The sequence below is a fragment of the Augochlora pura genome, chromosome 7 (genome assembly GCF_028453695.1).
Source record: "Augochlora pura isolate Apur16 chromosome 7, APUR_v2.2.1, whole genome shotgun sequence".
In the NCBI taxonomy this organism is placed as follows: Eukaryota; Metazoa; Arthropoda; class Insecta; order Hymenoptera; family Halictidae; genus Augochlora; species Augochlora pura.
In genome coordinates, this window is record NC_135778.1 from 34,612,552 (window position 1) to 34,627,398 (window position 14,847).

The following is a 14,847-nucleotide window of genomic DNA, read 5'->3' on the forward strand; positions in this document are numbered from 1 at the left end:
TCGTTGCATTCTTTTTATTATCGGTACGTCTTAACAAACAGAAGAGTACATATTCCGACAATGTCGACATTATACCGCAAATATTCTATATTTACCAAAGTACAAATTACATGTAATAATTGTGAATTTTTATTAATCAAAATAGTTACATAAGTAAAAATGTGTAGTATAAATAAACTTATAGTTTACAATGAAAGTAAGAAATTAAATAAGGTAGAATTAATATTTATTAATAAGAATTATTCTCATTTATTAAAAATAATTTTATTCCAGATCGGAATCATCTGAATTTGCAGTATTAGATCCTTTAATCGTTTTAGGCTTTGTAACTTGTGATAACCATGGCTTTCTGTTATTTTCTGAAGAATAGGTATCTTCACATTGTATTGCACCAGAAAGTGAAATTCTGTATTCCAATGTTTCTGTTGAAAAATCATCACAATTTCCTAATTCTGTAAATCCCACAATATAGTCTTTAGTTTTGCTATTTACAATAAGGGAAATTGTTGGAATGATTTTAATCCTTAAACGTTCTGGAAATAAAAGAATTAATTTTTATCTTGATACTGAAATATTTTATAAGCAGTGGCTAGTTAATTAAAATAATTTTATATAGTTTGTGAATAATGTAGGAATTACCGGTTAAAAATGGACACCGTTCCACATTCAGCTTACAAAATCTTGCTTCTATATGTTTTTTTGCAAGAATTTTTAGATGATGATCTACTATCTTACATCTGGGTGAATCATCTTTGTAAAACAAGCAAACAATATTCTGAGATTTTTTTGAGATATCAAAAAATTCCTTCTCATCGTGTATTTCTGAATACTCTCCGTGACCCTGAAGTAACATAAAATGTGCAGTCATTTTACAATGAATTCAGTTCCAAAAACATTAAAAGACTTTGAAATAGCCGAACAAAATGTATTACCTGTGTCAACCAATTTTGTTTTTGCTGCTGAAGTAATTTTAATTTCTTCAATCGAGCTTCACGCAACTTTTCAAAATCGTTAATGTCTAAATTGTCCAATTTTTCTATTTCATCATCCAATTGTTTTTCAATACATTTTGTTACCTCCCTTACTTTTTGTTGTAGCACAGCTTCCATCTCTAAAAATAAAATTTACATATTTAACTAATAGTAATATCACTCAAATATAAATCGTATGTGCAATTCTTACATGTGACATGAGAAAGAATGTAATAAGGAAATGTTTAGTAAGATAAAATAAATTAATTAATTTATAACCCAATAAATACAAATTTTATGGGCGTATAAGACTCAATTATTTCTTGTTGAGTTTTATACAGGATTTTCGCAAAACTATTTACTAGAAACAGGGCAATTCTTACCGATTCTTCCTTCGTGTGACCGTATAAGGAAATCAAGTCAAATATGTCAAATTGTAGACCGGTCAGACAGAGAGAAAGATATCTCTACCATTTATGTAACGAAGGTAATGTCCTTTTCCCACGTATGGCTCGTTTAATTTCAGTTCGGTGCTCACGAATTTTTAAATTATTTCCTCGAATTACGTATATCTTCAGAAATTTGTAAGAATAAAAGTTTTTTAAACAACCAGGACACAAGTTTTATTGAAACGGTGACTCGTAATGGATGTACACATTTAGTGACATAAAGGTGAGTTCACTGAAAAATAACATAAGACGTAAGTAAACGTACTTAATATGTAACCTACAATGTATATTATGTATTTCCCATAAATGCCAGATATCGTATCTGGCAAATTAAATGCAAAATATTTGTTTACTTTCGTGACGATATAAAACGAAAAAAAAATTACCTTTCGGCTTAGAATTTTAATTAACAATTAAGAATTTACCAATAGTGTGGTGAGCATAAGTTAACACAAGTAAGGTGTGCTGTCGGTGATACATATACATAGCTATACAATACCGTGTGAGAGACTAAACAGAGTTATTGGTGAGCTATAATTAAAGCTTATACTGTCAATTGTTCTGCTAAAAAAGCTGTACACTTATATACGTTTATAAATTAATGAATGAAGTTTAGATAAATTTCACTCAATTGCAAACACATTTGTATAAGCTGTAAAAACATAAATTTTCGTGACCGCGGAATCAGAGATCCTTTGGCTTTTACATACGTTGAAGATATGCGGGTTGCCTATCATCAGGCGTGTGGGTATTTTTTAAAAGCTTATTGCAATTTAGTACTACATGTATGTCTACATATAATCATATATAGAATTTTTACAGAGGCAAAACTTTGTTGTTCGTGTCACAGAGCATTAGTAATAAATGTACTACATGATATTTAATATAATAATTGCTTTACAACTGCAGGGTTTTCTTACTTTCGTAACTGCATTTCCGTCTTTCCACCGGCATGGGCGCCACTTAACGATTGGTCGACATTTTGACAGTAGCCAATAGTCAGCCAATAACAACAAAGGAAGATGGATTTTCGTAGTTTTACAGCTGCAATTCGTACTTGCTATTAATCTGTTATAAACTTATTATTCTGCTTATCTGGCCGTTTAATCTATTTCCAAAAATGAGACTAATCTAACGCCTGCAATATTATTACGTTTATAGCGCAAATAATTATTGTTTGAGCTAATCGCATCTCCATTGATGGGTAAATTTTAAATATCATCGATAATGTATACTACAAACTGTGTATGTAAACTATCCCATTGATTGTCATTGAATTATTTCCCAACTATGAAATGATTTCTTCTAATTTGATCAATACATGTAATTATATTGTAGGAAAACATGATTTGCTTTATAATACCGTGAAAAGGACTTTACGATTCTAGTTACGCTTGGGTCTCATAGTTGTCGTCTTGTTACACAGTAATAAAGATGGCGGATGTAATGCACGGGTAGCTGACGTTTGCTTCGATACGCGTGTTAAACGATTCCTCCGAACAGTCCAATTGACACATTACCGTGAGCCATATATGCGCGCGTGTTGTGCATAGTGTGGTGGAAATTTTAACTGGCAAAATGTGTTAGAAATTTCGTTAACATGAGCGAAGGAGCGGATTCAGTAACGTCGATCTGCGAGAATTCGCTTACGACCTTGAAAGCTGATCCTGAGGAAGTTGATCCTGAGAAACTTCCTCCACGGATAATATCGCACAATACCAGGAGGCCACGGTTCTGCTTGAGCAATATCCCGCTTTCCCCATATATACTAATCGATGGGAGAAAATTACGTAGTTCGTTGGCTTTCACCAAGAAACGACCTCCGCGACGAGTGAGTTTTCCTGAAAATGACAATCTTTTGGTTACGGGATGCCTGGAGCCTGCCAATCCGTGGATACTTGGTAAGAACAACGTCTTAACTTCTAAACAACTTTCACATTCATGCCTCCATAGAAACGTATTTTGTCAACTTACTTCTCTACTAATAATTATAGTAACACAGGGCTTCATCCGGTAGAAACCTGTAGAGCGTATCATCGGAGACAATGAGTATTTATTTTGCGATAGCTGACTTAAACTCGTGAATATTTGAAAATATTTCAGAGTTTCTGTCGTTCAAAGTTATTTCAATGTCTGAGGGCATTTGTAACTTACATATTCAACAAAACTGCAAATATATAGTTAAGATTATTGAAGGAATGACAGTGGAAGATATATTTTTATTTAAAAATATTTTACTTAGACATTAAGATTATAACTGATAATAAACATTGAGAGAAAATGCTTTGCAATGTAGTAAAAATTCACAGAGATGTATCTGTGGATGCATTTCAAAAAATATTTAAGAGAAAGGGTATTCAATATTCTAAGAAATACTCAAATATATATAACTTCTCTCTTAACAATTTTAAATTTAGAATTTATAAGAACTTGTACAAATTTTATTAGATTTCACACAATACATTTATAAGGGATTCCAACTACAGAAGATCATTCTCATTTAAGTATATATTTTACTATGAAACAGGACCACCTCAATCTGACTTATGAAATTATAAATGTTTTCATATGGCTAAAATATATTAAATCCTAATTTCCCAAAAATACAGTGTAATTGTATTTTAATGTCAACATAAAATTGTATATGTATATTTATATATATAATTTTTGAATCATTTTATGATTCAATATCCACTATTTCATCATTTGTTACATCATACATTCATGTATTTGAAACATGTATTTTTTTGTTTAGTAGTTTTCAGTTGTATTTTTATAGTGTAGCTATAAATTTAAAGAAGTAAAAGAATGAATTTAAAAGTATAAATCCAATGTATTGAAAGAATTTTTATATAATCAACGCAATAACTTCTTTAAATATAACTTGAACAATATTTTAAAGAAGTTATTAGTATTTGAAAATGTACTGTAATGCGTCAGTGTAATTCTTGTAATTATTTACTTGCATAAGTAATAGGGGCTAAGCAATTAGGTTTTTTATAGGTCATGTCAAATGAAGAACATTTAAGATTTCACAATGCGAACCATGTACTAATTATAACTTTGATGCAATATTGAACTATGCACCATATATAATTAACTTGTAAGTTACTCTTAAAGTACGATACTCTTTACGAAGTAGATTTTATTAATAAGGGTAATGTTAATTTTATTATATTGTACTTAGACACAGTAGATTACTCGAAAGTGTATATTATGTAAAAATTAATAAATTGTCGATCAATTTATGAATGTAATTAAAGGAAGTCATTTTATTCTCTCCTATGTACTAAGTTGTGTTTTTACATTATTATATTAATACGTTCTCTGTGGAAAATATGAAAAGAAAATGAAATTTAGCTTGTCAAATCATAAGACATTTAATCATGAAATTAAATCGAATATATTTAATTTTTGAACTGTGATTTACATTTACATTATGAATAAAATGCAAGTAAATATTTGGATAGATTCTTAAAAGAAAGATGCCGAGTTGATTTTGTCTTGATCCTTTCCTTCCAGGGTCAAATTTATCAACTTACTTTGTTGTGATAGTGAGATGAACATTCATGGAAATATAAACACTAGTTAATGATCAAGTCCTTGCTACAAATGAAAAACTTGGTGAGTCACCAATGAATACCGCAGCGAACGTGTTAAGAAATATTATGTTTATGAAAGAAAAATATAAATTAATGTTCTAAATTCAGTTTCTAAACTGTATTCCTAGCGGTACTTAGTATTGAGTAGGTTTAATTGTATTAATATTTTACAATTCGTTAAAAACATCTTCCATCAATCATTTAATTCTTAATAGTGTTAATTAAGACTTTTTTTTATGTTCTAACAACCTATCAATTAATTGTTCACAGCTGAAAATGTGAACCGTGATGATTTAATCTCAGCATACAAGGAATCCTGTTTAAAACATAATACTAATCCTCTGGAAATTGTTGTAAGCCAACTTCAGGTAAAAATATTATTTTCCTTCAATCATTGTCTTTTATGCTCATAATTTAAACAGATAAAATATTCAAGTTTCAGAGCAATGTTCTTGGTACATTATCTCAAGGATTAGCAATATTTAATTTGACATAATTCAGCATAAAGATCAAGACTGCAGACGTGCCAACATTATTGGCACAGTCAAAGTCGTGAACTTTAAATCTATTATATTTTTGTAGATTACTTAAAATTATCCGTTTTAAAGTACAGATAGATGAAACATAAAATTATTTTAGGATATTTACTCACATGTCAAGCTAATAATAAATGAATCAGTTAAATCTTTTATTCAATTAGAGGAAGATCTGACCATGGTGTTTTTTTTTTTTTTGTTAATATAAATAATTTCAGAACTGATTCTGAAAACTTATTTGTGTGACTAAATATTATACACACATTAAAATTGATATTAAATAACCATTTTCAATGCAGACTTTAGATACATCTCAAAAGCATTTTGAAGAACTTACATTAAGAGGACAAACATTAGATCCTAATGACTGTGAAGCACTGGAAGAAGTTCTTAAGAGAATTCAATTTCATAAAGTTGATTTAGAAGGAACATCTTTGAATGATGAGGTACATATTAATTTATGATTTTACTTGGAGATGTATTCCTGTGGATTTTTATTAATATTTTTGTATCTCTACAATTACAGAGTTCTGTGATATTATTTGATATGTTAGAGTATTATGAGTCTGCAAGGCAGTTGAATATTTCATCTAATCAAGGCATTGGCGAGTATGGGTGGCATGCATGTGCTAGTATGATAAGAAAGGTATACACAATATATTTTTTTGTAAATAGGAGACTGCTGTAGGCTATTACTATTGTCATTAAAAATGTAGTAATATGCATGTAGGATAATAATAAAAGCACAAGTATTAGAAATTCTTTTTTCTTTTTCTATTATTTAATACGTAATTAATAATATTATTGTTTGTCTAGACCCAATGTTTAGAACATCTTGAAGCTAAGGATGTAATACTTGATGAACAGTACATGAGTATCTTGAGTCGTGCATTGCGATTAATCTGCCATCTACATGTGCTAAAATTAGAAAATTGTGGACTTTCAGGAAGATGTATCGTCACACTAGGTATTTATTATGTGATACAGTTTGATAGTTTTACTATAGAACCACTTTGAAACAGTTATAAAATATTTTTACCTACAATCACGCGTGCACAAATAATTAAAACATTGTACCTATAAATTTGGAAAAAGTAGAAAAATCCGAATACTTGATTATATTCCATGTTTTTAAATATAATTTAAACATTAACTATGATCATCCTTTAGATTAAAGAATCATCTAAATACTCTTGGTTTCATGTTTTAAGCAAAATTTATTATTAAAATGTTATAAAAAAATCTTCAAGGAAATAATAATTTCTAAAAGCATATTTCTTTAATCAGTTTCAGCACTGAAAGTGAATACTGGAATAAGGGAACTGTATTTAGCTGACAATAGACTTAATTTGTACGACGCAATACAACTTGGTTCTCTTCTTAGGATAAATAATCATATACAACTACTCGATATTAGGTATGTATTGTTCAAAAGAAATACATAAGTATGAAAAAAGTTATATTTGTTACTACTAATTTAATTTCTCTTTCAGCAATAATAACATCCAAGATGATGGTGTACGTGATATCCTTGAAGGACTTATTAATCAAATACATGAAGATAAGAGCGGTAAAGGCTTAAGCATATTAGTGTTATGGAACAATCAACTTACAAAAAGCTCGTCTCCTTATTTTGCACGAATTATAGTATGTAATTCCATGTGTTCTTATAATGTGGTACAGTTAGATTGTGTGTCATGTATATTATACGTTTCTATTTATGCACATAGGCATTGTCTAAAACGTTAGAGACATTAAACATTGGAAAGAACATGTTGACCGATGAATTAATATTTGCTGTAAAGGATGCGTTGACGAAGAACCGTACTTTATTGCAATTGGGAATACAATCGACTGAACTCACGTGCGACGGTGTTGTTGCATTGTCAGAAATTATTGGAACTAATCAGATTTTACAAGTAAATATTAGGCTCATTATTTTATAATGATATGGAAGACTACTTCACATTACATACATATATATTTTATTATTGTAGAGGATAGATTTACGAAATAATGATGTACGATTGACTGGATTAACAGCCCTTAATGCTGCTATGAAAACAAATAGAAGCATCACTAAAATAGATTTGGATGATAAACTCAGACAAAAAGCAGTAAGTAAAATTATAAATTCCATCATAACATAAAAACATATTTACCATTTTTTTTTAATGTTAATCATGTTTTATGTTAATAACAGGATGACCCAGACCAGACCTTGTACACGCAGCTTTTAACTGAGATTCAAGTTTGTTGTTCGGAAAACGAGCAGAATCGTATTATAGAAGAAAACAACGAAGGTTCTGAAAATTCACATCATAGCATCCTCTGTAGTACAAACTCTCGTAAAATTTCGCTTACTTGTCAAACACTTCCATGTTCTTTATCAACCGTGATTTCGATACGAAATAACGTACCAGGGCAAACGATGCTCGAACCGAAACGTATCAATGGAGGTCGTCTACGTTCCCCAGCCCTTAGTCCAGCCTCTTCACCTATAGCGAGCCCGATACCAAGTCCTTCACGAAGTCGATTTGTGGTGTCCCGAGTGCCAGAAACATCATTATGTTCTACAGAATCCTCAGCATCTTCGTCACCAGTTACTCTCTCCCTTGAATCATCTACCTATCTCGCATCTTCTGCAAGTGGGCCATCTAGATTTCGAGTCTCTGTTGTTGAATCAGCAAATACCATTTTGCATAAACCTATTGTTGCCTCGTCGAAGGCTGACATTACATTTGATTTAAAGTTTAAAGTCAGTAGCGCGGAGTCGACTGATTCAGATAACTCCGTCGACGTATTCGGATCCAAATTAGAAACGAATAACACTCGAAGCGATGAAAATTTGCATAACGCGTCAGGCAAGGTGTCTCATTTAATTTCGAATAAGGTAGAAGAAAGGTGTACACCGTCAACGCATGAATCGATTCAATCGAAGAACGAACAACAATTTGCCGAAACTGTTGTTGAGATTCAAGTAGATGACAGCACAAATTCTACCGCTCTAAAAGTTAAGGAACATACTAATATACAGAATAATGAAATTCATATTCCAAGTCGGCTGGAAAGCACTCCAACGGTAAAGAACACGGGATCGTCAGAGAGTTATCGTAATGAAGATTTCAAAGAAATAATGACATCCACAATTGTAAATAGAGATGACAAAGATTCAACCGTTTTAGCAAATAATAAAACGATGCTTATTGAAAAACAAGATACGACCAAAAAACTAACAACTACTGTTTTAAGCGATAAAACAGAAGCACAAACAAAGCAAAAATCTTGCATTCAGAAACACACTCCAAATTTAGAGAAATTACTTGCGACATTTCAAAATCCTAGTTGTCTTTTTTCAAGCAGCCAATTGAAATTGAAGAGTACATTTCAAGATACTGTAAACAGTCTTGCGGCAACTGAAAGTAAGTTATACTGTTACTTAAAAGATGATAAAGACAAAAGTCAGAAAACGGAAGAAACCGGAAGCTGTCAGAGAACAGAAGACTCTTCAGCATCATTAAAAAGTAAATCAACAAAATTATTTAATATTTCCCAAATGTTGAGCTTGAAAAGCATAACGAACATATTTCCGTCATTTAAGTTTGAAGATAATTTAAATGTCTCTGAACAGAGCAGTAAGCCTCATTCGAAACCAGTTACCGAAGTAAATATTTCACTGAAACAGAAATGTAAAGATACTGACGATAAAAATGACAATAAACAGTTCAAGGTTCACATAGAAGGACAAAAAATGAATCTTTCTACTACGGATAATCAATTGGTACCCAAGAATATACAATCAAAGTACTATGCTGATTTTATTAACAAAGATTTTCTATTACCCGCAAATTATATTATTTCAAATATAGCGGTGGATAATTGTTTAAGAATTGCACATAATACTTTCTTAAAACGTATTTCAGAGAGAAAGATGATCGCACCTTTCTCTAAGTTTGTAGATAGATATGAATATCCAGTTTTAGAAACAACTGTAAGTGATGTAAAAATCGAAGACATAGAGGAAGTACTGAGCAAGGTAGATTCCATACTGATAAAAGAAACGTGTGATAAAACTTTAACGGACAGTATTAATTTTACTAGTGATAGTAATTCCTTGTCTTGTAATATAATGTATGATAGAAAGAATGTAAATGATACGTATATTGTAAATATGCCTGAGAAAGTGCACAATTTAGTTCTATTAAACGTACATCCGAAACATGATAGCAAGAATAGTTTCGTTTTCAATATAGACAATAAGCAAAATCGTTTGGCATGTTTCGCATGTACAGAAAGGCGCGGTTGTAATATAAGTAATAAACCACTTGCATATCACAATGCGTTAAAGGCAAATATAGGAACAAATTGTTTAAACAATGAAGTTACCAAAATGCATAGTATTGATACCAATTATTGTAAGACGGATTGTACAAACGTTCAGAATACGTCAAGCGAGCAAGCGGAAGGAAGAGATATTTGCCGTGTAAATAATAGCATGGATTGGCAAAGTATCTCGACAAGTGAAAAATCAAAAGGAAGAATGACCAAGAAGAATTTTATGTATGATGATATTAATCTTGATTTTAGTGATGTTAGTGCAGATTTAAGTACTTCAACTTGTCATGAAGAATATGTTACAAATACACCAAGAATACAAGAATTAACGGAATCGTTTGATATAACGGGCAACAAATACTTGGAGATGTGTACTGTAAACGAGATGAAAAGTAGATTACCTTTTCTGGAAAGTATCATGGGCAATGTGCTTGAAAAGACAGACATCGCGCCTGTATCCAGAACGTGTTCTTGTATAGCAGACTATAATAAGTCCATTCCCAAAGATCTTATATTTTACATAACTGACATTTCTCCTCTCGCTGGGAGTTCCATGGAAGAGTTCTCATCGGAAATTATTCCCCATGAGTGGTCTCAAGATGCTGTCAAGTTAAAGACCTCGTTTTGTGCTTTACCTCAAAATAACTCTAGCATGAATCTCGTTATTGAAGAGACAGAGAATATTTGTAATACCAATGAAGCTTCCAAAACCGAGGATAACAATTTTTCTACACATCATAATATGCAGGACAACACGCATTTTCTTAACAAACAAAAATTCCAAGAAAACGATGAGTCTGGAATTAAGTCTGAATGTTCCTCAATATGTACAAAAGTTTACTCTGTAGCCCATTCGAAAGAAGACGTATGCATGTTGAAAGAGGATAGCGGTATAGGTGAAAATATGTTAGAGAATACATATATGTTCACTAAATTTGGATCAAATATTGCTCAACGTGTAACATTTACAAATCCAAATGCGATTAGTGATATGACTCATAAATACCTTAATACGATTAAATGTGCAGTTGCTACAACTATGTGTTCAAAGGCAGCAGTGAACACAAGGAATAATGTCAGAGTTGAAATGATATCTGATGAGTGCACTAATGTTGCCGACTCCTCATCGGTAATTCATGCGACAAGGTGAGTAAAGTATAATTATGAGGATTGACGAAAGTTTACAATTCTTATTTAATTAAACAATATTCGAAAATTTTTTATAATTCGCTATACGAGTGCGGGACTCGATTATTTCGTGCAAAAATTGAGAAACAATACAGAAAATCTAATGAAGATGAAAAACCATTTTTGTATTATACCTACACATTTTTATACATGTTAAAAATAAATATTAAAAATTATTTACATTAAATTTTAGTTCTTGTTGACAAGAAAATTCATTGAATTGTAGAAGATAAGATTTTACCATATTATAATGCAATTATACATGGGATATATTTTTATTCTTAGCAAAAAATATGTTTTATAAGATTTATGATCGTACAATTTCATTAACATTTTCATTAAAATAACAAAAATTGTAGTATACAAAAGGGGTGATTTAAAATTACTTGTAGATATATGTAATATCTGGTTGTGTGAATACTATTCTGTTTGTAAAATTCCTTGTACTATTGTAAAACATTTATTTCATACCACTTTATCTTCCATTGCTATACATGATAATCTAAGAATGATTGATAATGAAATTGTAAATAAGACATGTAAATTCATCCATAATCTGATCATGTGGCTTTACAGTGTAATACGACAGAATGTTTTGTAAAAATAGTCTGCAACGATTAAAAAAAAAATATAATTATGTACTGTAATAAATGGAAATTCGTGTAAATACTTTCTATCAAATTTAAGTTGTATTTGTGATACAATACTTCGATTTATGCTGATTTCAACACTATCTTATGTCTCGCTTGCAAATATTATAATAACTTTTGTTTAACTAATGAATAAGTCATATTAATTCTCCTCTAAAAAGTACCTTAGCTTTTCATCATACTTATATAAATTCCTTTGTTAATATGGATTAAATAACTCTCTTTGCCTAAATAATATTAGATTTCTTTAACATTTAACATATGAAAATAATATATTTCTTAAATACAGATTCAGTATGATTTTCGTTTGAATATTCAGTATCAGAATATTTGAATTATATATATTTTGTAAATTTTGTACAAATAAGTTTTGGTATTAGTACAGCAAAGTAATACATTTGGAATAGCATTAAAAAAATCATATTACTCCATTTATACAAATTCTTTCTTTGTCGTATTTTATTTTATTTTATGCACTTCACATCATTTTGCTTATATTCTTAATTTGAAAGTCATTTTTATCATGCATTAAATGTTTAGCTTATTATAACGGTGTTAAATTAAGTAATCACTTGAGTGGCAACTATTATGTAAAATATTCCATTATCATATATCATGTATGTTAGCACTTTTACTTTACTTTACTGTACTAAAACACTAACTATTGGTATCGATACAAGTCTAACATATGCTTCATTAAAATATTAAAAGTATTCAGTCATGCAATAAAAAGTATTGATATGGTTTTTATAGCACAAAATAAGACAGGAAATGTGGAGGATGAAGATGACGAAATGGAAGATGTGGAACTAGAAGCTGAAGAAAATGACACTTTATATGATTTAGATGATGAAATTGATGAACTTGAGAAACTAACAATGGATCTTGAACCACAATACCAACGGTATGCTAAATGGAGAATCTAAGGAAAGATGCTGTTAGGTTGTTGTTAACACTAGACTTAACAGACCAGTAAAAATGACTGATGTCGGATGTTTTAATTTGCAATTATTAAAATTTTATTGAACGAATTGATTTATTCAGGCATGTATTATAGCGAGAATTACGCGAAGTCTAAATAAATGCAGTCTTGTTATTTTTGTAAGGCAATACAAACCAGTCGCTTTTAATGCTCAGTAGTTCTAGTGTTAATACTGGATGGTAGTTATATAAAATAGAAAAAAATTCAAGGAACAGAAATGTTCTGTGCGAGTTGTTTAGTGAAAGAAAGGAGTATGAATGGATCTTAACAATCTTCTTTTGTGCATTAGAATGGGCTATTTAATACATTGCTACAAATATCTTTGTTGTTTCTGCTAATGAAGAAAAATGTAAAAGAAATTATTGAGTTCAAAGGAAACTATATTTCCAGTTAAAGTTAAATTTTTTTTAAGCACATAGTTTCCAAAATTTTAATTAATACTTTTCTAACAACAGATGGGAATCAAGTTCAATTATACATATGCCTTTTACGATTTTATTATAAAAAAAGAGTGAAAAATTGCAAACAATTTTACTAAAAAATGTTGTAAATGAGTTTTGGCAAAAAGAAGGATTGGCAAAGAGGGTAGATTAAACAGATATAATACATAATACAATATTATCTACGTTTATTAGCGGAAATTTTAGTAGATAATTGATTCTAGTCTGAAAACCTATTGATCTATTATAAACCGTACTGTGCATTCAAAATGTGGATAATACACCAAAAAGACGATGAAAATTGGATGGTTTATAATATAATATAAGATACAATTTGCAAAACGTGGTAAAAAAATAATTATTATTTAAATGTGTGTTATTGGTAAATTTAGCGTTCAAGATAAATCGGAAGCAATGCGAAAATACGCGCAATTTAGAAATTAATTACCATGCGAATATAATACATGTCTATATGCATAGTTGAGTATATAAGTTAATATATACACGCATCACAAAAAGGAATGTCGTTTGAAAAGAAAAATTCGAGTCTATTTATCAGTCAGAAATGAAAATGATATTAAAACTGTTGTGTTTAACATCAGATTGTTATTTATTAATTGCGAACAATTTTAACATTGACATAATATATTTTTATTACATGTACACAGCAAGGAGTGTTTGACTTAATTGTAAGTGAATATCTTTAGACTTGAGTCTTTCCTACTCGAAGATGTATACTTGTTATATTATGCATTCATAATGTTTCTTTAATTACTATGAATGTCATGTTACGTAGAATATAAAAGAATCATTGTTAAGAGTACAAGAATGACATTGAAATGATTGGAATGAGATTTTATCTGACTTTATATTTTTTATATATTCTCTTGTGAAGTTGTAATAGCTAATGTAATTTCCTTTAACATAAATATTCATTAATGTAACGTCGGAAGATATAGTAGTGATTGGTAGTCATAAAATATGTTGTTTGTGTTCAGATTGTGTTTTATACACGGTCGTAGTTATAAAGCTAAATGTTGTCATGTTACTAGAAATGACAGCAAAGTTGTAGCTAATATGGAATTGCAAAGTATTATTTTATAATAAAAATAATTGTGTAGATGTAAAAGTAGTTTGAGAATTCATAGCTCGTAAGCTCTGTCTCTTGTTGTAATTATCTGTGAACGTTTGCAAGAGATAGAACAATTATAAAGTTCAAAGGACAGTTGTACTCGACTGTATATGGTATTTTCCTGAAAATTGTAAAGTTCTTTACCAATTTGTAAATTTTAAACATTTATCTTTCATTTGTAAACACCATAAATTGGCTGCTATAATTACTTTGTACATATATACAGACATACTTGTATACGTGCGCGCGCGCTACTTATAGATTAAGTTTACAAATATAACTACACGATTTATGTGAAGGTACATTTTGAAACTATAATTCTGTACAATTTGTATATTGAAAAGGAATTGAATTTATTAAGAGTTTTATCAAGTCAAGGGAATAAAAGAATAAAGATGGTTTATTGATACATTGTACTTCATTCATACATGTTAATCACATTAATTAATATATGTCAGATTATACATATTATATGTGTACATATTAAATATATTTCTATTTAAAAGAATCTCCATCTTCTAATTTTCTAATACATCGTATACAATATATATATATATATATA

At 29.9% G+C, this 14,847-nt stretch overlaps 2 protein-coding genes across 5 annotated transcripts; one reads left to right on the forward strand and one right to left on the reverse strand.

Moving 5' to 3' along the window:
* Positions 1-106: 106 nt before the first annotated feature.
* On the reverse strand, positions 107-1,915 carry LOC144473633 (phosducin-like protein 3). 2 transcript variants are annotated; one of them, XM_078187689.1, is made up of 5 exons: positions 1,846-1,915; positions 1,355-1,652; positions 933-1,111; positions 640-841; positions 107-533 (listed from the first exon to the last, which is right to left on the reverse strand). In XM_078187689.1, exons 3-5 carry the CDS (start codon positions 1,107-1,109, stop codon positions 265-267), a joined length of 648 nt encoding a protein of 215 aa, XP_078043815.1. In that variant the 5' UTR covers positions 1,110-1,111; positions 1,355-1,652; positions 1,846-1,915; the 3' UTR covers positions 107-264. The 2 variants fall into 2 exon arrangements, with proteins under 2 accessions (XP_078043815.1, XP_078043814.1); XM_078187688.1 differs by having other exon boundaries at positions 1,807-1,894.
* On the forward strand, positions 1,610-14,793 carry LOC144473629 (uncharacterized). Of its 3 annotated transcripts, none has more exons than XM_078187681.1 (12): positions 1,610-1,643; positions 2,809-3,321; positions 5,293-5,390; positions 5,858-6,004; positions 6,085-6,204; positions 6,375-6,525; positions 6,846-6,975; positions 7,052-7,205; positions 7,289-7,477; positions 7,556-7,675; positions 7,762-11,039; positions 12,485-14,793. In XM_078187681.1, the coding sequence occupies exons 2-12, from the start codon at positions 3,021-3,023 to the stop codon at positions 12,492-12,494; spliced, it is 4,698 nt and encodes a 1,565-aa protein (XP_078043807.1). In that variant the 5' UTR covers positions 1,610-1,643; positions 2,809-3,020; the 3' UTR covers positions 12,495-14,793. The 3 variants fall into 3 exon arrangements, with proteins under 3 accessions (XP_078043807.1, XP_078043806.1, XP_078043805.1); XM_078187680.1 differs by lacking the exon at positions 1,610-1,643 and adding an exon at positions 2,022-2,665 and having other exon boundaries at positions 2,759-3,321; XM_078187679.1 differs by lacking the exon at positions 1,610-1,643 and having other exon boundaries at positions 2,022-3,321.
* Positions 14,794-14,847: the final 54 nt, after the last annotated feature.